The sequence below is a fragment of the Herpailurus yagouaroundi genome, unplaced genomic scaffold (genome assembly GCF_014898765.1).
Source record: "Herpailurus yagouaroundi ecotype Mexico unplaced genomic scaffold, PumYag 185, whole genome shotgun sequence".
In the NCBI taxonomy this organism is placed as follows: domain Eukaryota; kingdom Metazoa; phylum Chordata; class Mammalia; order Carnivora; family Felidae; genus Herpailurus; species Herpailurus yagouaroundi.
In genome coordinates this window covers 27,621,969-27,649,811 of record NW_024412416.1, presented here as the reverse complement: position 1 = coordinate 27,649,811, position 27,843 = coordinate 27,621,969, and the positions used below count along the sequence as shown (strand labels likewise).

Genomic DNA, 27,843 nt, shown 5'->3' with positions numbered 1-27,843 from the left:
AATTTAACATGGACCATTTATATGGCTATTAACCTAAAATATCAATAAACATTTGTTGACTGAGCTCCCTCTTAAAGCAGGAACACAGCTGTAATGAATCATAAATATATTAAGCCTTGGAATCTTTGTACCCTAGTAGCTCTAGTCATTGAATGATACTTGTTCCTTGATTGCAGATACCCAGTTGTACTCAGTGTTAACTCTACACTTACTCTGTCAGGGACCCTCTCTCATTGACTCAGGGTTTGGAATTACTTTTGAAAAATGTGGAAAAATGTATACGGCATACAATTGACATTTTTTACCATTTTTAAGGATGTGTAATGTTATCAGCCATTAGAGAAATGTAAATTAAAACTATAATAAGGTATCATCACATACCTATAAGAATGGCTAAAATAAAAAATAGTAACAACACCAAATATTGACAAGTATGTGGGGAAACTTTAACACTTATACATTATCATTGGGGCTATATAATGGTACCATCTCTCTGGAGAATAGTTTGGCAATGTGTTAAAAAAACTAAACCTTGAAACTATCATAAAACCCAGCAATTGCACTCCTGGACATTTATTCTAGAGAAATGAAAATTTATATTCACCCAAAACCTACATATAAATGTAGGGAGCTACATTTATAGCTTGGAAATTTATGGAAGTTTATGGAAGCTTTGTTTGTGATACCTAAAAAGTAGAAACAAACCAGATGTACTTCAATAAACTGTGTTACATCCCTACCATGGAATGCTACTCAACAATAAAAAGAAATGAAATATTGGCATACATGGCAACCTTGATGAATCCTCAGGGAATTATGTAGAGTGAAAACAGTAAATCTCAAAGGTTACAGACTCCGTGTTTCCATTTATATGATATTCTTGAAATTATAAAGTTATAGAATGAAGAATCCAAAGTTATAGATTAGTGGTGGTGAGGAGTTAAGTACAGGGCAAGGTGGAAGGAAGTGGGTATGGCTATAAAAGGGTAACAGGATGGGGCGCCTGGGTGGCGCAGTCGGTTAAGCGTCCGACTTCAGCCAGGTCAGGATCTCGCGCTCCGTGAGTTCGAGCCCCGCGTCGGGCTCTGGGCTGATGGCTCAGAGCCTGGAGCCTGTTTCCGATTCTGTGTCTCCCTCTCTCTCTGCCCCTCCCCCGTTCATGCTCTGTCTCTCTCTGTCCCCCCCCCCAAAAAAAAAAAAAACAAAAAACGTTGAAAAAAAATTAAAAAAAAAATAAAATAAAAGGGTAACAGGAGAGATCATTGTGTTGATGAAAATTTTCTGTATATTGAGTGTATCAATGTCAGTATTCTGATTGTGACATAGTACTATGGTTTTGAATTCTATTACCATTGAGGAAAACTGGTAAATGGTACATGGGATCTCTTTATATTATTCCTTACAACTTCATACGAAGGTAAAATTACCTCAAAATAAAACCTCAATTACAAGAATAAAAAAAGGGAAAAGCCAGAGGAAAAATTGATTAAATCCATAATTACTAAGCGAAATAAACATAGGTAGGCTGACAGAAATAAAATCAAACAAATAGCCCAGATTCTAGAGGCAAAAGTCAAAGAATAAATTACAGAAGAAAAATAATACACATAAAAGTTCTTTATGGGAAATCCCATATTTAACTTCTAGAAAAATCTCAGGAAGGACAGAATGAAATGAAAGAAGGAATTTATCCAAGAAATAATAGAAGCAAATTTTCCAGAGTAAAAGCATTACATTAGTGTATACATACAAATGCCATCTTTGTGAAATTTTAGAACTCAAAGAGGCTTAGAAACTTGCCCAATGTCATACAACTACTAAATCTAAGAACTTGGAATCCACAGTAGTGACACCTAGGACCTCTTTCTCTCTACCACATGGAACCCATGCCATACATGGAATACCATCAAAAGTCTGTTAGCATCTTATTAAATTGCTGCAACAACCATTGGCATCTGAATAGTATCCTCACATTCTTAACCTTATGTGAACCCCAACTATCCTATGAGATGCCCAGGAAAAGTGGTGACTGTCCTCATTTTATTCACATGTCTCCCCTACATTTCTTCCCCAGTAATGTGAGTCAGAGACAGCCAGATGGATTCTTGCTCTGTGTCAAAGACATTTGAGTCAAGGAGACATGAGGGAGTTATTCTGTGGGTATAGAGGGGATCCTGGTAATGATTTCCCTGATCCTGAGAACAAACCGTAGGCAAGAGACTGGTCCTACTTCTTTCTCTGGATACTGTCCCCTGTCATGTGGTAATGAGATACCTGGAGTCATTTCCAGCCTGAGTGTGGGGCCAAGACAGTGTTGATGAGTGGCAGAGCACACAGGTGAAGATAACTGGTCCTGGACAATGCAACTGAGCTCTGAAACAAACAATGAGTTCTGACTTGCTCCACTTTTGACTCCCTGTCATAACACCTATATTACCAACACCTTCCTGTTTTGCATCTTCCTTTCCTTACAACCCATACCATTTTAATCAATATAACAGAGCTGGTCAGTGACTACTCATGGTTATACAGCTTAGCAGATTTGGATTTTGATGGAGGTCTTCAGAACCAAATCTAGCATTCTTTCCACTATGCCCACTGATATACTCTATTTCCAATGTTTGTGCAGGACCTATGGTCTGGCTGACCCAACACTGCTCCCACTCTCTTCTCTGTTGTGTCCCTCTACTGTAATAGTTGCTCTGGTAGCTCATCTACTCTGCTTGTCTCATTTTGATGACCAATAAGACATGAGGGAAACCTCTTTTGGAGCCTGTTGACATAGATTTTGCCCTTCTGATAAAAATGCATTGGTATCAGTTCCTCTTCATGCTTCCAACATTAGATATAACAACCATAAAACCATCTGTGATGGGATGGAGAGGCCAAGAGAATTATGAAGACCTGCCTCTGACATTACTTAAGAGACACTGAACTGATTCTCCAGACCTCTGCCCCAAGCCTTCTTGTTACAAGGGAGGAGATTATTTCCCTTTGTATGTAAACCAGTGTTGGCTAGGTTTTCTGTTACCCATAGTTGAAAGCATTCTTAAAAGAAATTTAATAAATTAATGCACCACCTTCCAGTTTACAAGGCATTAAGGAGGCTGAATGCAAAGGGATGACTGAAAAGGCAGGTCTGGGGGAATGAGGCCAGGGTGTGAAGACATATCCCAGTGCAAAAAGGGCTTTTGGGGAATAGCAATCCCCATTGTGCCATCCGTGCTACATTCCTAAAAAGGTGGATAGGAGTGAAATGTACAAAAGCTGAGCAACTGCTATACATGAGAGAAATCAGTCCAGCCCTTGCTCATTTCTCTGTCTCATCTTCCCTCTAAGGAAAGAGTTTGAATCATGGGGCTCTTCACTTTACCTCTCTGTCCCCACCCAGCCCTCCTCTTCCTGCCCAAGTTGTCATGCAGCCAGAAGACCAAGCTGCTGTCCTTTCCCTTCCCTTCCATTCCCCGAATCTGGAATTGTTCAGGAACAAATTTACCTACTGAGCCAGTGCACCTTGGCAACATGAGGGACTTTCATTTTTTTGGCAAGTGGCACATTGCAATTGAGGAATTCATACCAACTCCAGTATGATGAGATGCTATTGATCTAGGGAATGCCATCTTAACTGGAAAAAAGGGGTATTTTTTCAATTATGAATCATTAACAGGAGAGAAGAAAAGTATTGCTTTTTAGTTTTGGAGCTCACACAGGTTGCTGAATGTGCCCCTGGATCATGTGTTTAAGCTCCATAAAATCCAGAAGCAGAGGTCTCCATGTTAAGTCCTGGAGTAGCAGTGTTTGGGAATGGCAGGGCAGGTACCGTCCAGGCACTGAGGTGTGTGCCCTGCAATGGAGACTGGTAGGCAGGGTCTTCTGAGGATCATGGGCTTCCCTGTGGGGACAACCTTGGTAGACATGGAAACATTTGCAGGACAGGATGGCTTGCCAGGGTGTGGAATCTCATTGGTGGGTCTCCTCACCCAGAGCAGGAGCCAGCTGGCTGTCAGGATGATGGGATATGTCAGTGTGACACACCAAGAGGAGGCTGTCTAAAGCCATAATTGATGTGGAATTTGTATTTCACCACCTGCTCAAGACCTTCAGATGCTTTGCATGACTTTCTACAGAAAGGCCTCGGGTATATGTCATGCAGACTGAATCTTGCCTTCTCTGATCCTTCTCTGGAGTCAAAACAGCTGGTTCTAGTCCTGGGCTTTTCACTTGTCAGACCCGACATTTCAGCATGTTGCTTTTCTGTGCCTGTTTCTTCATGGGGACACTGGGAACCTCAGAGATCATGATGAAGATGAGACTCCAAGCCTTTAGAATGCTTTTGATCCTGAGTAGACACTGAGAAGACATCTGGTCTTGTCCCTCTCAAATACTTGTCCAGTACAACTCACCCCACATCCAGCTCTTGTTGAAGCTGGTTCTTCCTTATCATTCTCCTTGCTGCCTCCTAAATCTCCTCTTCTTCAGGGCAGCACTACTATCTGGCCACGGCCTGGTGAACTTGGCCCTCTGAACATTTCTCTCGGCCTCTGTGATCTCATGCCTGCTTTGCATCTCCTACGTGGTATGTCTGTCCTGTCTCCCCAAGAACATGTACTCCCTGAGCCCCAAGAGGGTATGAGCTGATTTTTCCACAGAGAGTGGCCTACTGGGATGGAAGGGAGAGCTGTCTAGGATTGGGAAATTAGCAAGAAGCTAATGGAAATCAGGGAGAGGAGTAGAGACAGATGTCAGAATTGACATGGAAATAGACTCAGTTCTAGCAGATGTCTGAAACACAAGAGGTCTTCAGAGTGGTCCTGGAATCCTGGAATCACCTGAATGAGCTTTCTATCACTACTGTAACACACAGAAAAACTTAGGGGATTTATTATCTCATATTTCTTATCTTCCAGGTAAGGGTGGCTCAGATGGATCTCTGCTTAGAGTCTCATGAAGCCAAGATTAAGGTGTCTGCAGGCTGTGCTCCCTTCTGGTAGCTCTGGGATGGGTCTGCTTCTGAGCTCACTCAGATTGTTGCCAGGATCCAGTTCCTTGCAGCTCTAAGACTGAGTCCCCATCCCTTGCTGGTTGTAAGCTGGGCTGCCCTTAGCTCCAGAAGGCCTCTTCATTCTGGAACTTGGGCCCAAATCTCAGAGTTAGCAACAATGTGTGGAAACCTGCTCATGGTGGGAATACCTCCCTCCCCTTTCAGATCTTTCCTGGGATCCTTTTGACCCCACTGTGATCTCTCTGACTCTCCCCACCCCATTTATTCTACCACCCCCACCCCTCCTCGGGTTCTCTCTGAGCCACTGGAATATCTCTGACTCTCCCTTTGAGGCTTCTTTTCTGCTTTCAGCTGGAGAAAATTTTCTGTTTTTAAGGGTTCATGTGATTCAATGGGTCCACCTAGAGAATCTAGGGTCCTGGATAGTCACCCTTTCTTAGGGTCCATAACCTGAATTACTTCTGCAAAGTCACCTTTGCCATACAGGGTAACATGGTGACATAACCACAGGTCCTGAGGATTAAGGCATGGGCTTCTTTGCAGTGGGTGTGGGGAGCATTGGTCTGCCTCCCACACCACCTGGATCAAGCCAGTATCACCCGTAGTGTGGCATGTCCCCCAACCAGGCTCCCTGCTTCCTCTGTCACCACCCTAAGTCTGTTCTGTGCACAGCAGACTGGTGTCAGTCTGTCATGCCCTTCTCTGTCATGTGCAGAGCCACCACTGCCCTTCCTGTTACTCTTGGTAGTGCCATATACTCTGAATGCACTGAGAAACCAGTGGACTGTCACAAAAATGGGATATCAGAAACACAGTGACCACAAGCAGAGTCGGGCTAATCTCAAGGAGGCCTTGCCATCACAAGGCTTGAGCTTGGTCGTTTCAGGGTGCTGGGGAGACCCTGAAGTATTTTATTGTGTTCTTAAGATCCAAAGTCTTCATCCTTTGAGCAAGCATATAAATGGATGTCAAAGGTTTTCACTGAAAAAAAAAAAAAACATCTAAGTTGTCTATAAAGGAAAAACAGAGAGAGTGAGATGAAGCTTGAGCTTGCCTTCACTAGCCTTTGCACAAGCAGTCTAGGCTGCATGTTTGACAGGTGGTTTTGTTGCCTGTATGTGTGTTTCAATGAGAGGATAGGACTGCAAGGAAGGAGGGAGGAGGAATGTGCATTCAGCTGAGTGTCATTTGCACTGACACCTCATCTGCAAGTGCCTCTTGTGGAGAATGAGCCCCAGGCTGTGCGCCTCCTCTAGTGGAAAAATCCAGAAGGCCACATTGCTCTGAGGTTATTTATTCTGTACTTCTTTCCATACTCAGCACTCTGGAAGATGCAGAGATTATATGTTACTGGATTCTCAGAAAAGAGAGCACTTAGGGGCTCAACTTTTGCAGCCAAGACTCAACCCTTGGTTCTCCTTCTCCTGCTCTGCTGTTACTTATGTTGTCAAGTCTCAGAGAGTCTGCTCCCTTGTGTCAACAGTCAGTAGGCAGTTCCAGATTTGTGTCTCAAATTTCACTAGTCCTTAGGAAACACAGCCTTTTCCTTGGTGGTTTATGCACAAATGTTAGAACTGAACAAAACTGGCTGAGCCTGGGTAATGTGCCTATTCTTGAGCCCTGACCTCTGAGATTAGGGGTTAAAAGATGCTGATCAATTTCATCAAACAAATTCACTCTTCCCTGAATCAGTAGTGATGAAGGGGGGCTCGTCTTGGGCCACATCCTTCTCCATGACCTAACCAGTATGCATGCATGTGTAGGTTATGACTCCACACAGATCTTGTACACCGTCAGAAAGGCTCACCCAGAGAGGCATTTAATTATCCCACTTGTTTGCATCCATCCTTCCATCAACAGACAGTCAGGGTTTTCTGTTGGGTGTCTGGGCCTGGAATGCTAAGGAAGGTGGTTCTTTTTTTTCTTTTTCTTTCTTTCTTTCTTTTTTTTTTTTGTCTCTTGATCTCTATTTGATTTAATTAATTAATTAATTAATTTCAATATATGAAATTTATTGTCAAATTGGTTTCCATACAACACCCAGTGCTCATCCCAAAAGGTGCCCTCCTCAATACCCATCACCCACCCTCCCCTCCCTCCCACCCCCCATCAACCCTCAGTTTGTTCTCAGTTTTTAAGAGTCTCTTATGCTTTGGCTCTCTCCCACTCTAACCTCTTTTTTTTTTCTTCCCCTCCCCCATGGGTTTCTGTTAAGTTTCTCAGGATCCACATAAGAGTGAAAACATATGGTATCTGTCTTTCTCTGTATGGCTTATTTCACTTAGCATCACACTCTCCAGTTCCATCCACGTTGCTACAAAGGGCCATATTTCATTCTTTCTCTTTTCCACGTAGTACTCCATTGTGTATATAAACCACAATTTCTTTATCCATTCATCAGTTGATGGACATTTAGGCTCTTTCCATAATTTTGCTATTGTTGAGAGTGCTGCTATTAACATTGGGGTACAAGTGCCCCTATGCATCAGTACTCCTGTATCCTTTGGGTAAATTCCTAGCAGTGCTACTACTGGGTCATAGGTTAGGTCTATTTTTAGTTTTTTGAGGAACCTCCACACTGTTTTCCAGAGTGGCTGCACCAATTTGCATTCCCACCAACAGTGCAAGAGGGTTCCCATTTCTCCACATCCTCTCCAGCATCTATAGTCTCCTGATTTGTTCATTTTGGCCACTCTGACTGGCGTGAGGTGATATCTGACTGGCGTGAGGTGATATCTGAGTGTGGTTTTGATTTGTATTTCCCTGATGAGGAGCGATGTTGAGCATCTTTTCATGTGCCTGTTGGCCATCCGGATGTCTTCTTTAGAGAAGTGTCTATTCATGTTTTCTGCCCGTTTCTTCACTGGGTTATTTGTTTTTCGGGTGTGGAGTTTGGTGAGCTCTTTATAGATTTTGGATACTAGCCCTTTGTCCGATATGTCATTTGCAAATATCTTTTCCCATTCCGTTGGTTGCCTTTAGTTTTGTTGATTGTTCCCTTTGCTGTGGAGAAGCTTTTTTTTTATCTTCATGAGGTTCCAGTAGTTCATTTTTGCTTTTAATTCCCTTGCCTTTGGGGATGTGTCAAGTAAGAAATTGCTGTGGCTGAGGTCAGAGAGGTCTTTTCCTGCTTTCTCCTCTAGAGTTTTGATGGTTTCCTGTCTCACATTTAGGTCCTTTATCCATTTTGAGTTTATTTTTGTGAATGGTGTGAGAAAGTGGTCTAGTTTCAACCTTCTGCATGTTGCTGTCCAGTTCTCCCAGCACCATTTGTTGAAGAGACTGTCTTTTTTCCATTGGATATTCTTTCCTGCTTTGTCAAAGATTAGTTGGCCATACGTTTGTGGGTCTAGTTGTGGGGTTTCTATTCTATTCCATTGGTCTATGTGTCTGTTTTTGTGCCAATACCATGCTGTCTTGATGATTACAGCTTTGTAGTAGAGGCTGAAGTCTGGGATTGTGATGCTTCCTGCTTTGGTCTTCTTCAAAATTACTTTGGCTATCCGGGGCCTTTTGTGGTTCCATATGAATTTTAGGATTGCTTGTTCTAGCTTCAAGAAGAATGCTGGTGCAATTTTGATTGGGATTGCATTGAATGTGTAGATAGCTTTGGGTAGTATTGACATTTTAACAATATTTATTCTTCCAATCCATGAGCACGGAATGTTTTTTCATTTCTTTATGTCTTCTTCAATTTCCTTCATAAGCTTTCTATAGTTTTCAGCATACAGATCTTTTACATGTTTGGTTAGGTTTATTCCTAGGGATTTTATGCTTCTTGGTGCAATTGTGAATGGGATCAGTTTCTTTATTTGTCTTTCTGTTGCTTCATTATTAGTGTATAACAATGCAACTGATTTCTGTACATTGATTTTGTATCCTGCAACTTTGCTGAATTCATGTATCAGTTCTAGCAGACTTTTGGTGGAGTCTGTCGGATTTTCCATGTATAATATCATGTCATCTGCAAAAAGCGAAAGCTCGACTTCATCTTTGCCAATTTTGATGCCTTTGATTTCCTTTTGTTGTCTGATTGCTGATGCTAACACTTCCAACACTATGTGAAACAGCAGCGGTGAGAGTGGACATCCCTGTCGTGTTCCTGATCTCAGGGGAAAAGCTCTCAGTTTTTCCCCATTGAGGATGATGTTAGCTGTGGGCTTTTCATAAATGGCTTTTATGATGTTTAAGTATGTTCCGTCTATCTCGACTTTCTCAAGGGTTTTTATTAAGAAAGGATGCTGAATTTTTTCAAATGCTTTTTCTGCATCGATTGACAGGATCATATGGTTTTTATCTTTTCTTTTATTAATGTGAATTATCACGTTGATTGATTTGTGAATGTTGAACCAGCCCTGCATCCCAGGAATGAATCCCACTTGATCATGGTGAATAATTCATTTTATAAGCTGTTGAATTCGATTTGCTAGTATCTTATTGAGAATTTTTGCATCCATATTCATCAAGGACATCGGCCTGTAGCTCTCTTTTTTTACTGGGTCTCTGTCTGGTTTAGGAATCACAGTAACTCTGGCTTCATAGAATGAGTCTGAAGTTTTGCTTCCCTTTCTATTTTTTGGAATAGCTTGAGAAGGATAGGTATTATCTCCGCTTTCAATGTCTGGTAGAATTCCCCAGGGAAGCCATTTGGTCCTGGACTATTATTTGTTGGGAGATTTTTGACAACTGATTCAATTTCTTCGCTGGTTATTGGTCTGTTCAAGCTTTCTATTTCCTCCTGATTGAGTTTTGGACGTGTGTGGGTGTTTAGGAATTTGTCCATTTCTTCCAGGTTGTCCAGTGTGTTGGCATATAATTTTTCCTTGTATTCCCTGATAATTGCTTGTCTTTCTGAGGGATTGGTTGTAACAATTCCATTTTCATTCATGATTTCATCTATTTGGGTCCTCTGCCTTTTCTTTTGAGAAGCCTGGCTAGAGGTTTATCAATTTTGTTTATTAAAAAAAAACAAACAAACAAACAACTCTCGGTTTCATTGATCTGCTCTACCTTTTTTTTAGATTCTATATTGTTTATTTCTGCTCTGATCTTAATTCTTTCTCTTCTTCTGCTGGGTTTAGCCTGTCTTTGCTCTTCTGCTTCTATTTCTGTTAGGTGTGCTATTAGATTTTGTATTTGGGATTTTTCTTGTTTTTTGAGATAGGCCTGGATTACAATGTATTTTCCTCTCAGGACTGCCTTTGCTGCATCCCAAAGTGTTTCGATTGTTGTATTTTCATTTTCGTTTGTTTCCTTATATTTTTAAATTTCTTCTCTAATTGCCTGATTGACCCATTCATTCTTTAGTAGGGTGTTCTTTAACCTCCATGCTTTTGGAGGTTTTCCAGACTTTTTCCTGTGGTTGATTTCAAGTTTCATAGCATTGTGTTCTGAAAGTGTGCATGGGATGATCTCAAGTCTTTTATACCTATTAATGGATGTTTTGTGACCCAGTATGTGATCTATTTTGGAGAATGTTTCATGTGTACTCAAGAAGAAAGTATATTCTTTTGCTTTGGGATGCAGAGTTCTAAATATATCTGTCAAGTGCATCTGATCCAATGTATCATTCAGGGCCCTTGTTTCTTTATTGACCATGTGTCTAGATGATCTATCCATTTCTGTAAGTGGAGTGTAAATTCCCCTGCAATAACCACATTCTTATCAGTAAGGTTGCTTATGTTTGTGATTGTTTTATATATTTGTGGGCTCCCGTATTCAGCACATAGACATTTATAATTGTTAGCTCTTCCTGATGGATAGACCCTGTAATTATTATATAATGCCCTTCTTCATCTCTTGTTACAGACTTTAATTTAAAGTCTAGTTTGTCTGATATAAGTATGGCTACTCCAGCTTTCTTTTGACTTCCAATAGCATGATAGATAGTTCTCCATCCCCTCACTTTCAATCTGAAGGTGTCCTCAGGTCTAAAATGAGTCTCTTGTACACAGCAAATAGATGTGTCTTGTTTTTGTGTCCATTCTGTTACCCTATGTCTTTTGGTTGGTGCATTTAGTCCATTTACCTTCAATGTTATTATTGAAAGATATGGGTTTCGAGTCATTATGATGTCTGTAGGTTTCATGCTTGTAGCGACGTCTCTGGTACTTTGTCTCACAGGATCCCCCTTAAGATCTCTTGTAGGGCTGGTTTAGTGGTGACGAATTCCTTCAGTTTTTGTTTGTTTGGGAAGATCTTTATCTCTCCTTCTATTCTGAATGACAGACTTGCTGGATAAAGGATTCTCGGCTGCATATTTTATCTGTTTATCACGTTGAAGATTTCCTGCCATTCCTTTCTGGCCTGCCAAGTTTCAGTAGAGAGATCCATCACGAGTCTTATAGGTCCCCCTTTATATGTAGAGCACGTTTATCCCTAGCTGCTTTCAGAATTTTCTCTTTATCCTTGTATTTTGCCAGCTTCACTATGATATGTTGTGCGGAAGTTTGATTCAAGTTATGTCTGAAGGGAGTTGTCTGTGCCTCTTGGATTTAGGAGGGTGGTTCTTATTTGAGATCCCATTCTACTGCTCTGAAGACACCTGTTCTCTCCTAGAGTTGTTAGCCTGTCTTACATTTTCTTTTAAAATGTAAATAAATGCCACCACGTCCCACAGTGATTTGCCAATTCTCCTTAACATTTCCTCTTTTCTATCACATAGAACTGTCATAGTCCTATCTGTAAATGAATTTCAGTACTTATAAGCAGGAAACTTATTTTCTGGTTGTCAGTGTTTTGTTTGTTTTCTGCAGATATTTGCAAAGCAATCACTTTGATAGTACCTGTAAAGTAATCATCAAATCAAAAGCCTGTGAGATGATCTGAATATTGCAGAACAAAAGGTAATAGAAACCTACTACTAAGATAAACTGAAATTTTATTTTACTTTAAAAATTTTGATTCCAGGTAATGGGACACTGATTGGAGCATCGTCAAATGTAGTTTGTGCAGGAATTGCTGAGCAGCATGGATATGGATTCTCTTTCATGGAATTTTTCAGGTACTTTAAAGCTCATTTTAAATTTCTGTTTATTTGATCCCGAAGCTCACTTAATTAAAAAAAAATAGCAATATGTACTGTTAAGCACTAGGATAAACATGTTTTTAGCAATTAGAGAGATGTTAGTGTTAGGTGAGCTTAGCTAAAAGAAAACACACGTTAAAAATTTATTGCTGAGATTAGCTTCATAACCCAGAGCATGATTCAGGTATTCTGAATAAGATTGACCCTAGGGGTCAGTAAATGGTTGTGGGATTCCTGGGTATTTTATGTTGTTCTCTTGAAAATTCCAACTGGGAATTGTGCGTTGACTATCAATGATGGGCTGCATAATGAGAATCTGTAGACCTCCTACCAGATTGCCCAGTGAAAAATCTTGTACTTGAAAGGACCCAGGAATATTGCAGACAGAGGCAGCCTGGCAACATGCATTCATGTGTGGACACCTATCAGGAGGGCAGCACAGAGATGAAGCCCTGGGTGAGGAAAAACAGCCAGTGCTTGCTCCTACAAAGGAAAAGCTGCTCCAAAGGAGCAGGGCCCATGCTGGAGTCCTAACTCCCTGCGTGCCTGTTTTCATATTGCATCACTGCACTTTGAAAGTAGGTGAATGGGCAGAATTGCCATTGGCAGCTCCAAAAAATGGTGCTGCTAAAATGAACTGACATTTGGTGTTGAACAAGATTTCTGTTGACGTTCTTGGATTGTAAGCTCACAGCTCATGTATGCACAGTGAAGGTTCTCAGAACCAGCCCTGCTTAAGATTTGAAACAGTAGCTCTGCCTGAGAGGCAGAGTGACCTGAAGCCTATGGAGACTGTGACCTTGGGCTTCTGCAGGGCCCTACTTGGCTGGGCTGGGCCTGGGATAAAACTCCACTGTCATACCTTGGTAAGAACCAACATCAATTTCTGTGCATAATGCTGACTTTTGGCAGACTTATACTGGCCATTTCTGTTTGAGTGACTAGTAATTCTTGACAGTTTTACTCAGACACTAAAATTAGTTAATCAAAACTCCTGGAAGACTTGGGCATGGGATGGAGGGACGAGGCTGGACAATGAGCTGTGGGGATACCAAATGTGCTCTACTTTCAGGAGGACTCTGGAACATTGTTGTCCCCACTACTAAGAGATGGGATCAGAAACTTATCACTTGACCACCATCTTCCTGTTAGAGTTCATCTTCCTCTGCTAAGCATAAAAGAAATAATCCTATCACTTAAACAAGGCTGTCATTCAAATGTCCCTGGTCTCCTTTGTGAGCCAGGCATGTGATACCCTGGCCCTCTACCTGCTGACAACCATGGCTGGACTCAATATAGGGACTCTCATGGCCATTTAACAACACTGGTTGGTCTCACAAGTAGGCTTGAGAGGGCTGGTATTAATATCATAAAAGATTAAAGGATTTTTAGGGCAACAGTACACCCTGGTCTGATATTTTCTCCAGTGTAACTTTGAAATAATAATAAGGACATCTGCTTGACTAAAAGGTTGGTGTGCAGCCACTCAGATCATGCATAGAGCCCAGGGTTTAGCTCCAGCAGGTGATGTATTGCACACTGAACTTTCCAATATGTGCCCCTTGTGTGCAGAGTTACAGTGGTGAAAGCTAGGATAATATTTAGTAGCTTGGGAGCCTCAGAAAGACAGGGGCAAGACTGTCAGTTTCTCTTCCAAAACCTCTTTAGCTAGTGGCCTTAACAATGGCATCCACCTTCTTAGATGGAGGAAAAATATCTCTTTGGTTAGTAATGTTCAAGAGCCACATCTTATTTCTGTCTGGTTCCACCTCTGATCATTCTTCTTGTCAGGTCCTTGCTGCTCAGAAATCAGAGCAGTTTTCTCATAAATGGTCATCTAATTGTTCAGCCCATATTTGCATAAAATTCTTGGTTTGAAGTTACAAATGTATTAAATGGACTTTTATCTACCTAATATTTCTTTCACAAAAGGTGGCTACCTATGATACACAGTGCAAAATGTTGACTTCCCACTTTATTAAAAAAATTACTATTTTGGGGGGGTGCCTAGGTGGCTCAGGCAGTTAAGCATCCGACTTTGGCTCAGCTCATGATCTTGAGGTTTGTGAGTTTGAGCCCTACATCGGGCTCTGTGCTGACAGCTCTGAGCCTGGAGCCTGCTTCAGATTCTATGTCTCCCTCTCTCTCTGTCCCTCCCCACTGTGCCCTGTCTCTCTCTATCAAAATAAATAAATATAAATTTTTCTTAATAAAAAATCCCATTTTTAATGACTATATGAATATATATCCAAAGGGAAATGTAAAGGTAAAGGAATAAAATATAAAAGTAACTCATAATTTTGCTACCCAGAAATAACCACTAATCAAAATTTCGTGTTTTCTTCCATTTTCTCTTCCTCTCTTGATACATAGATATTTGTTAAAAAAATTTTTAATCTCATTGTGTCTTACCTTTCATTTTTCAACATATATTGGAACATCTTATCAGGTCATTAGTTATTCTTTCAAAATAGGATATGTTTATACCTACAACATGTGGATATATCACTATTTTACTTTTGTTGGGCATATAGGTTGCTTCCTATTCTTTGTTATCATAATTAATGCTGTGTTGAATATCTTCACAGATAAAAATTTGTTTCATTATTGCTAGTTGAAAATAAACTTCCTGACATACAATTGCTGGCTAAGTGAATGGTTTTTTAATTAAGTTTTTCTGTTTAATTCCATTATAGTTAACATATACTGTTATATTGGTTTCAGATATACAATATAGTGATTCAACACTTCCTTACATCACTCTCTGCTCATCATGACAAGTGCACTCATTAACCCTCATCACCTATTTCCCCCCTCCCTCCCCCACCTTCCCTCTTAAACCATTAGTTAGTTCTCTATAGTTTCTTGATTTGTCTATTTTTACCCCCTTTGTTCATTTATTTCTTAAATTCCACATATGAGTGAAATCAGATGTATTTGTCTTTCTCTGACTGACTTATTTTGCTAAGAATTATACTTCCTAGATCCATCCATGTTGTTGCAAATAGCAAGATTTCATTCTTTTTTTATGGCTGAATAATACTTCATTGTATATATATAACACATACTGTTTATCCATTCATCTATCCATGGACATTTGGGCTGCTTCCATACTATGGCTATTGTAAATAGTGCTGCAATAAACATTGGGGTGCAAATATCCTTTTGAATTAGTGTTCTCATATTATTTGGGTAAATACTCCGTAGTATCATTACCAGATCGTATGCTAGTTCTTTTTTTAATTTTTTGAGGAAACTGCATACTGACTTTCACAGTGACTACACCAATTTTCATTCCCATCAACAGTGCACAAAGGTTCCCTATTCTCCACATCCTCATAAACACTTGTTTCTTGTGGTTATTTTTTCTTATATTTTTAAATTTTAGCTATTCTGATAAGTGTGAGGTGATATCTCATTGTGGTTTTGATTTGCATTTCCCTGATAATGTTGAGCATCTTTTCATGTGTCTGTTGGCCACCTGTATGTTTTCTTTGGAAAAATGTCCATTTATGTCTTCTGCCCATTTTTTAATTGGATTGTTAATTTTTGGAGTATTGAGTTTACAAGTTATTTATATATTTTGGATACTAATGCTTCACTGGATAAGTCATTTGCCACTCAGTAGGTTGTCTTTTAGTTTTGTTGATTGTTTCCTTTGCTGTGTAGAAACTTTATTTTGATGTAGTCTCAATAGTTTGCTTTTGCTTCCCTTGCCTTAGGAGACATATGTAGAAATAAGTTCTTATGACCAATGTCAGAGAGATTATTGCCTGTGCTCTCTTGTAGGATTTTTATTTTCAGTTCTCACATCTATGACTAAACACATTTTGAGTTTATTTTTGTGTATGGTATAAAAAAGTGGCTCAGTTTCATTCTTTTTCATGTAGATGTCCAGTTTTCTCAACAACAATTGTTCAAGAGACTGTCTTTTCCCCATTGCATATTCTTGCCTCCTTTGTTGAAGGAGCTTTATAGTATTGACTTTATATTATATTTCATTGATCTTTGTATCTATTTTTTGCTGTTACCATACTGTTTTTGATACTACAGCTTTGTAACACAACTTGAAATTTGAAATTGTGTTACTTCCAGCTTTGTTTGTTTGTTTGTTTTCAAGATTGCTTTGACTGTTCAGGGTCTTTTGTGGTTCCATTTAAATTTTTTGGTTTGTTCTAGTGTTTTTTGGTTTATTCTAGTGCTGTGAAAACTTTTGGTATTTTGATAGGGGTTGCATTAAATCTGTAGATTGCTTTGGGTAGTATAGACATTTTAGCAATACACGTTCTTTCAATCCATGAGCATGGAATATATTTCCAATTGTTTGTGTCCTCTTCAATTTCTTTCATCAGTGTTTTATAGTGTTCAGAGTACAGGTCTTTGACCTCTTGGTTAAGTTCATTCCTTGGTATTTTTATTTTTTTGGTGCAATTATAAATGGGATTATTTCTTTAATTTCTCTGTCTGCAGCCTATTAATGTATAGAAATGCAACAGATTTCTATACATTGATTTTTTATCCTGTAACTTCACTGTATTTATCAATCCTAGAAGTTTTTTTGGTACAGTCTATATGGTTTTCTATTTAGAGTATTGTGTCATTTGTAAATAGTGAAAGTTTTACTTCTTTCCTACCAATTTGAATGATTTCTATTACTTTTTCTTGTCTGAGTGATGTGACTAGGACTTCCAGTAATAAGTTAAATAAAAATGGTAAGAGTGGGCATCCTTGTCTTGTTCCTGACCTTAGGAGGAAAGCTCTCAGTTTTTCCCCCATTGAAGATGATGTTCACCTTGGGTTTTCTATGTATGGCCTTATTATGTTGAGGTATGTTCCCTCTAAACCTACTTTGTTGAGGATTTTTTCCATGAATGGATGTTGTACTTTGTCAAATGCTTTTTCTGCATCTATTGAAAGGACCATATGGTTCTTATCCTTTCTTTTATTAATGTGGTTTATCACATTGATTGATATGAGAATATTGAACCACCCTGGCAACCCAGGAAGAATTCCCACTTAATTGTCGTGAATGATTTTTTTTTCATGTATTGTTGGATTCAGTTTCCTAATATTTTGTTGAGGATTTTTTGCATTTATGTTCATCAGAGAAATTAGCCCATAGTTCTCTTTCTTCCTAGTGTCTTTATCTGCTTTTGGTATCAGGGGAATGCTGGCTTCATAGAATGAATTTTGAAGTTTTCCTTCCTCTTCTATTTTTTTTGGAATAGCTTGAGAAGAATAGGTATTAACTTCTTTAAATGTTTGATAGAATTCATCTTGAAGATCTCTGGTTCTGGACTTCTGTTTCTTGGGAGTTTTTTGATTGCTGATTTAATTTCATTGCTGGTGATTGGTCTGTTCAAAATTTCTATTTCTTCCTGATTTAGTTTTGGGAGGTCATATGTTTGTAGGAATTTATCCATTTCTTCTAGGCTGTCCATTTTGTTGGTGTATAATTTTTCATAATATTCTCTTACAGCCCTTTGTATTTCTGTAGTGTTGGTTGTTATTTCTCTTCTTTCATTTCTGATTTTGTTTATTTGAGCCCTCTCTCTCTCTCTCTCATTCCCTCCCTCCCCTCCTTCTCTCTTTTATGGGCCTGACTTATCAATTTTGTTGATCTTTTTCATGACCAGCTCCTGATTTCATTGATCTGTTCTATTGTATTTTTAGTTTTTATTTATTTCTACTATAATCTTTATTATAGTTTCCTTCTTTCTACTGTTTTGGGATTTTTTTTTCTAGCTCCTTTAGGTGTAATGTTAGGTTGCTTGAGATTTTCTTGCTTCTTGAGGTAACCCCGTATGACTATAAACCACCATCACAGAACACTCTTAGAATCCCCTACTTTTGCTGCATGCCACAGATTTTGGACTGTTGTATTTTCATTTTTATTTGTCTCAATGTATTTTTTAAATTTACTCTTTGCTTCTTCTTTGACCCATTCATTGTTTAGTAGCATGTTATTTAACCTCAATGTATATGTGCTCTTTTCATATATTTTCTTGTGGTTTATTTGTAGTCTCAAAGCATTGTGATCAGAGAAGATGTATGGTATGACTTTGATCATTTTGAATTTGTTGAGACTTGTTTTGTGGCCTAATATATGTTATCTATTCTGGATAATGTTCAATGTGCACTTGAAAAGAATGTGTATTCTTCTGTTTTAGGATGGAATGTTCTGATCATATCTGTTAAATCCATCTGGCTCAATGTGTCTTTCAAAGTTACCATTTCCTTGTTGACTTTCTGTGTGGATGATTTATCCATTGATGTAAGTGAGGTGTTAAAGTTCCTTACTTTTACTGTATAACTATCAATTACTTCCTTTATATTTGTTATTGACTACTCTATGTATTTGGGTACTTTCATTTTGGGCGCTTAAATATTTAGAATTGTTGTATCTTCTTGTTAGATTGTATTCTTTATTATTATGTAGTGTCGTTCTTTATCTCTTGTTACAGTCTTTGTTTTAAAGTCTAATTTTGCCTAATAAAATATTGGTACTCTGACTTTCCTTTGTTTTCCATTTTCATGATAAATGTTTCTCCACCCCCTTACTTTCAATCTGCAGGTATCTTTAGGTCTGAAATGAGTCTCTTGTAGGCATATAGATGGGTCTTGCTTTTTTTATTTTTTTCCATCACCCTATGTCTTTGATTGGAGCATTTAGTCCATTTACATTCAAGGTAATTATTGATAGATATGTACTTATTGCAATTTTGTTACTTGTTTTATTGCTGTTTTTGTAGTTCTTCTCTGTTCCTTTCTTTCCCTATCCTCTTGTCTCACAATAAGTTGGCTGTCTTTAGTGATATACTTGGATTCCCCTGTATTTATGTTTGGCATATCTATTACTGGTTTTTGATTTGTGGTTACTGTTAGGTTTGTATATAATATCTTCTGCATATAGCAGTCCATATTAAGTTGATGGTTGCTTAAGTTTGAAGCCATTCTTTATTCATCACCCTGGCACATTTTAGGTATATGGTGTTACATTTTGTGAGTCTTTTCACTGCTTTATACAGATATACTTATTTTCCTGCTTTGATGCTTTCTACTTTTGTTACTCTTACTTCTGGTCTTTCCTTTCAACTCAAATAGTCCCTTTTAAAATTTCTTGTAGGGCCGGTTTAGTGGTCATGAACTCCTTTAACTTTTGTTTGCCTGGGCAACTCTTTATCCTCCATCTACTAGGAATGATAGCCTTGCTGGACAGAATATTATTTATGGAAGATTTTTTCCTTTCAGTATTTGAGTATATCATGCCACTTCCTTCTGGCCTGCAAACTTTCTGCTGAGAAATCTGCTGACTGCCTTGTGGGGTTTCCCTTGTAGTGATCTGTTCTCTTTGCTCCTGCTGCTTTTAAAATTGTCTTTTTATCACTCCTTTTTGCCATTTTACCTACTATATGTCTTGGTGTGGACTTCCTTGGGTTGATTTTGTTGAGGGTTCTCTGTGCCTCCTGGATCTGCATTTCTGTTTCCTTCCCCAGATTCAGGAAGTTTTTGGTGAATATTTCTTCCAATAAATTGTCTTCTCTCTTTTCTTTTTCTTATCCTCTGGGATCCCTGCAATAAAGATGTTATTATTCCTGATGGTGTAGCTGAGTTCTTTAAGTCTATTCTCATTTTGCACAACTTTTTTCCCTTTCACCTGCTCAGCTTGATTGCTTTCCATTCTCTTTCCTTCAGGTCACTGATTTGTTATTCTGCTTCATTTAGTCTGCTATTTATTACATCTAGTATATTTTTAATTTCATACATTATGTTCTTCATGTCTGGTTCCTTTTTATCTCTTTGTTAAGGTCTCAATGGTGTCTTCCATGCTTTCCAAGTCCTGTGTGTATATCTTTATGATCAATATTTTAATTTTTCTATCACGCATATTACTTATTTCCATTTCTCTTAGGTCTTTTGCAGTGATTTTGTTGTGTTATTTCATTTAAGACATATTCCTTTGTCTCCTCATTTTGTCTCTTTGAGTCTTTTTCTCTGTGTTAGGAAAGTCAGCTATGTCTCCTGCTCTTGAAAGTGCTGTCCTTATGAAGAAGAGGTCCTGTAGTGCCCTGCAGTGCAATGTCCCCTGTTTCCTGGAACGTGGTGCTTCAGGGATATCTCCTATGTGTGTTGTGTGCATCCTTCTGTTGTGACTGAGCTGCTTTTTCCTTCAGTCTTGTTGTCTGCAGTTACTCTTTTTGCCTGTTGTGGGCAGTGTTTGGTTCCTGTGGTGTTAATGAGCCAGTCTGGGGTCACCTTGGGCTTAAGTTGAGTCAGCCCACGTGTTCACCAGAGATGTAGTAGCACCAAACTGCTTGGTGCCTTTCCTATGTTGTCCCAAGAAGTTTTTGTTGGTGGGCAGAGCCTGGATTAAGACCAGCTGTCTGCCCCCACCACACTGCTGGGGCTGCAGTCTGACTTATGTGTGTTTATCTTTCCCTTTCCCTGGGGCAGACATTACTTTGGAGTGGTTCTGGCCACTGTTGGGGCTGCTTGCACAGTGCTAGGTTTGTGGCACTTCTTTGGATGGGCTCCAGGCAAGAGTTTATTAGAGGGGGGGAAGATCCACACATGTGTTGTGTGCAGTGTTAGCAAGGTTTACGTGCTGGTCCTCTGTGAGAGGAGAACTGCTACCGCTGCTGCCACTGGGACCAAAGCCTACCAGGTTGGAGGGGGTAGATCACATGTGCAGGGGCAGAGCATGCAGTTTTAGCAAGGTTTGCCTGATCCCCTTGGGGAGGGGACCCACAGTGCCAGGATTGAGGCTGGAGGGGGCAGATTTGCTAGAGCATGGGGAGGGGGGTGTAAGCAAGTTAGTTAGTGAATGTTTGTGCTACACTGGTTCCCACAGGTGGCCTGTGTTTATGCTGAAGGGGTAGGGAAATGGCATTTTTCTCTTGGAGGAGTTTCTCCTAATGGTCTCTGATTCTCCAGGATAAGTTATGAAATGAGTAAATAACTCTCCCTCCCATATGCCCCAGGTGTTTTTAAAACTGCTGCTTCAGTGCTGTATCTCTGTGGGCTCTTTGTTGTACTATCTGTTTAATGGCAGGGACTTAATTTCTTAATGCCATCTAGACTCTTCCAGAGCCCAGCTTGCTGATTTTTAAAATTCCAGATTTTGAGTCCCATGGGTTGTAAGAACTCATGAAACTCAGTCCCTCTTTTTTTCAAAGACAAATGTTATGGGGATTCATCTTCCCCATGCAGGTTTCCCAGTGTGATAGTCTGCGTCTCTCCCTTGTCCGCACCCAGGGCATCCTCCCTCTGGTGAAAGGTCTGCAGTCCATTTGGCTTCCCACCACATCTCTGCCCTTCCAATCCTGTTCAGTGTGGCCTTTTCTATATATTTTGTTGTAGGGTTTGTTCTGCCAATCTTTGGGCAGTTTTCTGACCGGTGTGAGAGGTATCTAGTTATATCCATGGGAGGAGGTGAGGTTAGCATCTTCCTACTCCATCTTCTTTTCAGCCTTTCCTAAATTTTTCATTCTTAATGGCAGATGAAATAAGTGTTTTACAGTCTTTGATTTGATGAAATATAGTACAATTTTTCAGTCTAAGTATTTTTATTTTTACTCCAGTGGAGAAAAGGAAATGTGGCTGGAAGGAAAAGCACTAGGTGGGCAGTCAGGAACTCCTCCTCCCAGCTTTGCTTCTGTACTGACCAGCTCAGTAAGTTGGCCATGTCACTTTTTACTGGAATTTCCCCTTCTCTTCTGGGAAAACAGGATGAAAGATAAGTCTGGGATCTCAGTGCTTGCAGCAACCCCTCAGGTTGCTGCCTCAGCTAGCGGATGGCACTTGTTGCCAGGACTCACCAATGTATGGAATCTGGGCTGCAAGTGCAGCATGTGAGGAGCTGAGGCCTGAGTGCCTTTAATTTATCTTTGAAGTTTAATATTTTTACAGAGATATGCCCTGGAGTTGATTGTTGTGTCAATTTTTCTCAGGTATTTAATGTGCCCTTCTAGTAGACTTGTCTTGTAGTCTTGTCTAGTACAAGTCTTGTAGACTTGTAGACTCAAGTTTTTTTCCTTTCCTTTTCATTTTTTTTAGCTGCAGAAAGGTTTCTTGGATCATTTTTAACTGTTAATATACATTGTTTCATGAGTCTGTTCATTTTGGATCTTCTTGGCTTGTCTTCTATTTCAATCACTTTCCCTTGGACTGATGTTATTAACTTAATTTATTTTTACCCCCTTGTTTACTTTCTTCTTTCTTCAATGTCTCTTACTAATTTTTCATTTGACTATATTTTTCTATATATTCTAAATTATATTCCTTATAATTATAATATAGTAATAATATATGACTATATATTTTAAATTATATTCCTTATAATTTAATCTTTGTTTCTGATATGATTTGGTCTTTTGATTTATCATTTTATTTCTTCATGTTTTTGTCTATTTATGTTTTTAGCATTTGGGTTTGTGGTTTAAGGTGTTCTTTTTGTTGCTGTTTTTTTTTCTTCATATTTCCATGTGCTTATTCAAGATATATAGTTCCGTATAGAATCTAATGCAGTTTTATTTTCTAGTTCATATTTAGCCTTTTAGAGAAATCTTTATCAGTTTCAGTATTTAGATTCTCATGTTCTGTTGTTTTCTTATGAAAGCCTTGCGTAGGTGAAATCTGCTTTTATCCACGTGCTTTCATGGATGGGTTTGGCCTTTGGGGTCAAAGGAATTTGAAGATTCCTAGTCTAGAGCACCCTCTGTGGTCAGTGCCATGGACTGCAGTTTTTTAAAGATGGCTTTATTTTATTTATTTTTTGTAGGTGAGGGAATGCCTATCAATTTTTGGTTCTTTTTGTCTTATAAGATTATTTCCTCCTCTTGCTGCCTTTCCCTTCTCATCCCAAACTCCAATGAGCATTCCTGCCTTCCTTTCTGCTTTCTTCTCTCCCAGAAAGGATATGTGTCAAGGCTGCTGCCTGTTATTCTGTGCATGTTTGCATCCTTTCTCCGTTGTCTCTGCTCTGATTGAGCAGGATTATTTTTCAGCATTTTAACACTTAGCTTGGACTTACTTTTTATAGCTGTTGTTATTCACTCATCCTTATAAACTTAATTCCCTTTTTTCTTTTTCATGAAGTTTTCTGATTTCTTTAGCAATTTGTAAAGACCTGGGGCAGGGGCTTGAGAGACAGTTATGCTGGGAATTGGTGTTTATTTATTTGCTGAAAAGTAATATAAAGTTTATGGTGCTCTCTGTCTTCTAGTTAGTTATGTTGAAAGTGTGGTATCTACGTGGTTTTATTTGTACTTCTTACTGATCTGTAGAGTTTATTGTGAGCTGTGTGGAGAGCTTTGGATTTGGGTGGCTGTCATCACCTTGGCCACCAGAAGTCCTGCCCTCCTTCTGAAGTAATAGTGGTATTACTCATTTATCCCTTGTGATCTTTTGTGATGACTGTAGGGATACAATAGAATTTTATCTTGTTCTCTTTGGAGTGGATTATTTTTTAAATGAAGATTATTCTCATGTTGAATTCTCTCACTGAACAGGAAAATAGTTTTCATGGTATTCTCCTCCATGGGACACACCTCCATGGGGTACCCTTCATAAAACATACTTTATAGGGCATTCCTTCATTTGACACATGGGTCACATAGGGCTATTTGACACATGGGTCAAATAAAAGTTGTTTCATCAATTAATGATGCAGATTTTTACCATTTCTTTAAATTTAGAGACAAAACAAGATGAATTTTATTGTGTAAATTAACCTCCACATAGTTTTTATCATTTGCTCTTTTGTTTCCTTTTGAGATTTATTGGAACACAGCTAACTCTTGTGAGGCTTTAAAAAAATGAACAAGTTGGTAAATTAAAAATTTTTTAACGTTTATTTATTTTTGAGACAGAGAGAGACAGAGCATAATGGGGGAGGGTCAGAAAGAGGGAGACACAGAATCTGAAACAGGCTCCAGGCTCTGAGCTGTCAGCACAGAGCCTGACGCGGGACTCGAACTCATGGATCGCAAGATCATGACCTGAGCCGAAGTCGTCCGCTTAACTGACTGAGCCACCCAGGCGCCCCAACAAGTTGGTAAATTAAATTAAAGAGAAAAAATACCCAGAAAATAAACTATTTAGAAACTAGTATTCTAAAAGCAACATTTGAAAATGTCTTGCCTTTGTTCAGTATGACTCAGAAAGATCACAAACATTGATTAACATTAAATTAAGATAAAGTTCTTTGGCCACTAGATTTTATGAAGTGTTCATTCTAGATCTTTTTTGAAGGATATACTGGTGGACACTTATATTTTCTCAAATGTCAAAACTGATCTAACATAATATATTTTTTTAGGTTCATCTCTAAGTTAATTGTGCTGCTATAAACTCATTGAAACAGAAGCAAATCATTTCTTTCCTTGTGAGAGTTAAAATCATGAACATCAGATCAATATTTTCTGAATATAAATTACAAGTTAGTCTCACCCATACACTAAGTTTGTTAAGAAAGAAAGGGTTATTTTCATGTAACTGTTTCCTAGTTAGAGCAGAAGCAGTCTTCAGATTTCCCTGAGGAGACAGGCCTGTTTTGTGTCTGAAGGAATACTCAAACCCACCCACCCCTCATTCTCCTGCCCTTATTCAAACATAAGGAACACCTTTTGTTGGTTTGCACTGAGACATAAAATCTTCAGCCTTAGAGTTAAACCAGTTGTGTAGATTAGCATATTCTTGAACACTTCTAAGCAGTAATCCTGAGTATCGCTACTATAACGGGGAAGGAGTTGGGCAGGCTTAGGGCACTGGAGAGCTATTTGAGACTTTTGAAGGTAAAAGAGTTCCAAAAAGGCCAAGAGAGCCATAATAGCCCAAGATACCCAGCCAGAGGATGCCATGAGAGGTAATGCAAAGAATGTTCTATTAAGTATTTATTGATTTTGTTTCCCATTTTAATGGAAACAATTACCCTGTTTTGATTTGGAGTAATCCTCCTTTCCTCACTAATGCACTTTCCAGGAAGGTATGTCCCAGAATGGGGGGAGGGACCCAAGGCAATTAAGGAACAATTGAAAGATGGCACATAACTCAAAGGAAAGATGGCACAGTTTTTGACCAGCACCAAAAACTGTTGAGTTGTTGGAGACGTAAAGTTCCTTCCACTAGACAAGGGTAATATAGAAAGCCTGAAGATGTTGTATGACATTACTAAGAAACCTGAATCTGGGCTCTAAACCTAGAGGAACCAGAGTCCAGGAAAGGATCTTGATATCCTTGTTATCTCTATCCCTGTTATTGTGGCTGCATAACAAGTTACACCAAAATGTAGTGGCTTCAAGAAGCAGCAATAATTATTTTGCTCTTTAATTGTACTATCTTTGCAGGACTTGAAAGAACCAGTTTGTTTCTGTTCCACTCAGAATCATGAAGGGCTACTCAAAGGCTGGAGACTAGAATCATGTGAGGCTTGCTTACTTACTTGCCTTATGGCTGGGCTGTGGAGATTCAAAGACTTAGAGGTTGAGTTGACTGAGGCATCCTAGGCATCAGTCTGTAGCTCTATGTCAGGCTCTCCTAAATTCAGAGGAAGGAACCTCCAAATAGAAGAGTAGCCATGTCACATGGTAAGAAGAGCATAAGGGATAGACCATATTGGTGCATCCAAATTTGGAAAATACAAGGTGCCAGGTCATTTTATCTACCCCCAGACTTTTAGCTCACATCATCTCATAACTCGCCTTCTGCTTAACCATTCTGTATTGGACTTTATGTCACTTGTAACTATAAGAGTCCTTAGTTATACAGAGACCCAAAGAAATGTCACCATTTTATGATCTTTTTCAAGAACTCATACTGATGTAGTTGTCTTAATCAGGTGAGTGATTTGATCAAAATTGGTCCTTATTTTCTGTGTTCCATTATATCTAGAAGGCCCAAGTTTTTTTTTTTTTTTTCAACGTTTATTTATTTTTGGGACAGAGAGAGACAGAGCATGAACGGGCGAGGGGCAGAGAGAGAGGGAGACACAGAATCGGAAACAGGCTCCAGGCTCTGAGTCATCAGCCCAGAGCCCGACGCGGGGCTCGAACTCACGGACCGTGAGATCGTGACCTGGTTGAAGTCGGACGCTTAACTGACTGCGCCACCCAGGCGCCCCGTCGAAGGCCCAAGTTTTTATTGAAGATGGTTTTCAAGAGCCAGGCATTTCTTCATTTGAACTTCCTAGATTTTGTGACAATGTGTTGTCCACTTTGGCTTATTGCATGGGTCACACTCTGGAACTCATGGCCAAGTTATATAGGAGATGGTATTTGTCACAACAATGTACTGTGAAATACTTTGTCTCTCCTGTGGCTGTACTCCTTGTCAGCAGCCACTGGTTGCTATGGAAGACAGGTAGAGAAGTTGTTTCAGCAAAATTCTGCCATCACCAGGAAATGTTTTTTGTCCTCACATCAATCAATTCTCCAACTCTCTGACACCATCTGTGTATCTATAATTCAATTCAATTCTAACTATCTAGAGTTAGCACATACTTGCAGGTTTAAGGGCTCAATCCACAAGGCTGCCCCACTTCAGATGCCAGTTGCAAGTATCAGGTCCCCAGGCTACACACACTTCTACAAAGTTGGAAGTTTCCATAACCCCCCTTTTCAGGTTTAATAATTTGCTACAAAAGCTCACAGAACTCAAGAAAGCACTTTAATTATATTGCCAGTTTATCTTAAAGGGTATAAATGAATAGCCAAATGAAGAGATACATAGGGAAAACTCTTGAAGAGTACCCCAGTACAGGTGCTTCTCTTCCTGTGGAGTTGGGGTATGTCATCCTCCTAGTATGTAGATGTGTTTACCAACCCAGTAATTCCCAGAATCCTGTTGTTTAGGGGGTTTTATAGGAGTTTTATTATGTGGACATGATCGTGGCCATTGGTGATTGACTCAGTATCCAGCCCCTCTCCTCTCCCTGAAGGCTGGAGAGTGGGGCTGAAATTTCCAAGTTTCTAATCAAGGCTTAGTCTTTCTGGTGACTGGTTCCCATCCTGAAACTATCCAGATGCCTACCATAAGATGCCTCATTAGAACCAAGACACTCTTATCACCTTTATCCGTCATGGAATTCCAAGATATTTAGGAGCTGTATGACAGGAACTGGGGACAGACACCTAATATCTTTCTAACTGTTCACCACTAGGAAAAGGGCATGGAACGTGCCTGCTGTGAGTGATGGTACATCAACTAGGTGTTCACAGAGGACAACGCAGCTTTGTATAGAGACCATCCACCAAAGCAGGGATGAAATGTGTGCTGAGAAAGCCATTCACTATCAGTATTTCTTTATATGCTAATATTTTATTCTCTAAAATATAAAATTGAAAGATAATATCATGGAGTTGTCTAATGGGAAATTTCCCTATATCTTTGCATTGATCAAGTTTCCTACAACTGGAAAGAAATTCAGTGGGACCATTTGTAGCCTAAGTGATCGTATTTATTTATTTATTTATTTATTTATTTATTTATAATTTTTTAATATGAAATTTATTGTCAAATTGTTTTCCATACAACACCCAGTGCTCATACCAAAAGGTGCCCTCCTCTATACCCATCACCCACCCTCCCCTCCCTCCCCCCCATCAACCCTCAGTTTGTTCTCAGTTTTTTTTTTTATTTTTTTTTAACGTTTATTTATTTTTGAGACAGAGAGAGACAGAGCATGAACGGGGAGGGTCAGAGAGAGGGAGACACAGAATCCGAAACAGGCTCCAGGCTGTCAGCACAGAGCCCGATGCGGGGCTCAAACTCACGGACCGCGAGATCGTGACCTGAGCCGAAGTCAGCAGCTCAACCG

At 39.3% G+C, this 27,843-nt stretch overlaps 1 protein-coding gene across 1 annotated transcript in view; it reads left to right on the top strand.

Moving 5' to 3' along the window:
* OCA2 (OCA2 melanosomal transmembrane protein) overlaps window positions 1-27,843 on the top strand; it is a 527,910-nt gene that overhangs the window by 363,187 nt on the left and 136,880 nt on the right. The window contains exon 23 of the mRNA XM_040493912.1: window positions 11,912-12,005. Coding sequence (XP_040349846.1) covers window positions 11,912-12,005 — 94 coding nt within the window. The remainder of the gene's footprint in view (window positions 1-11,911; window positions 12,006-27,843) is intronic.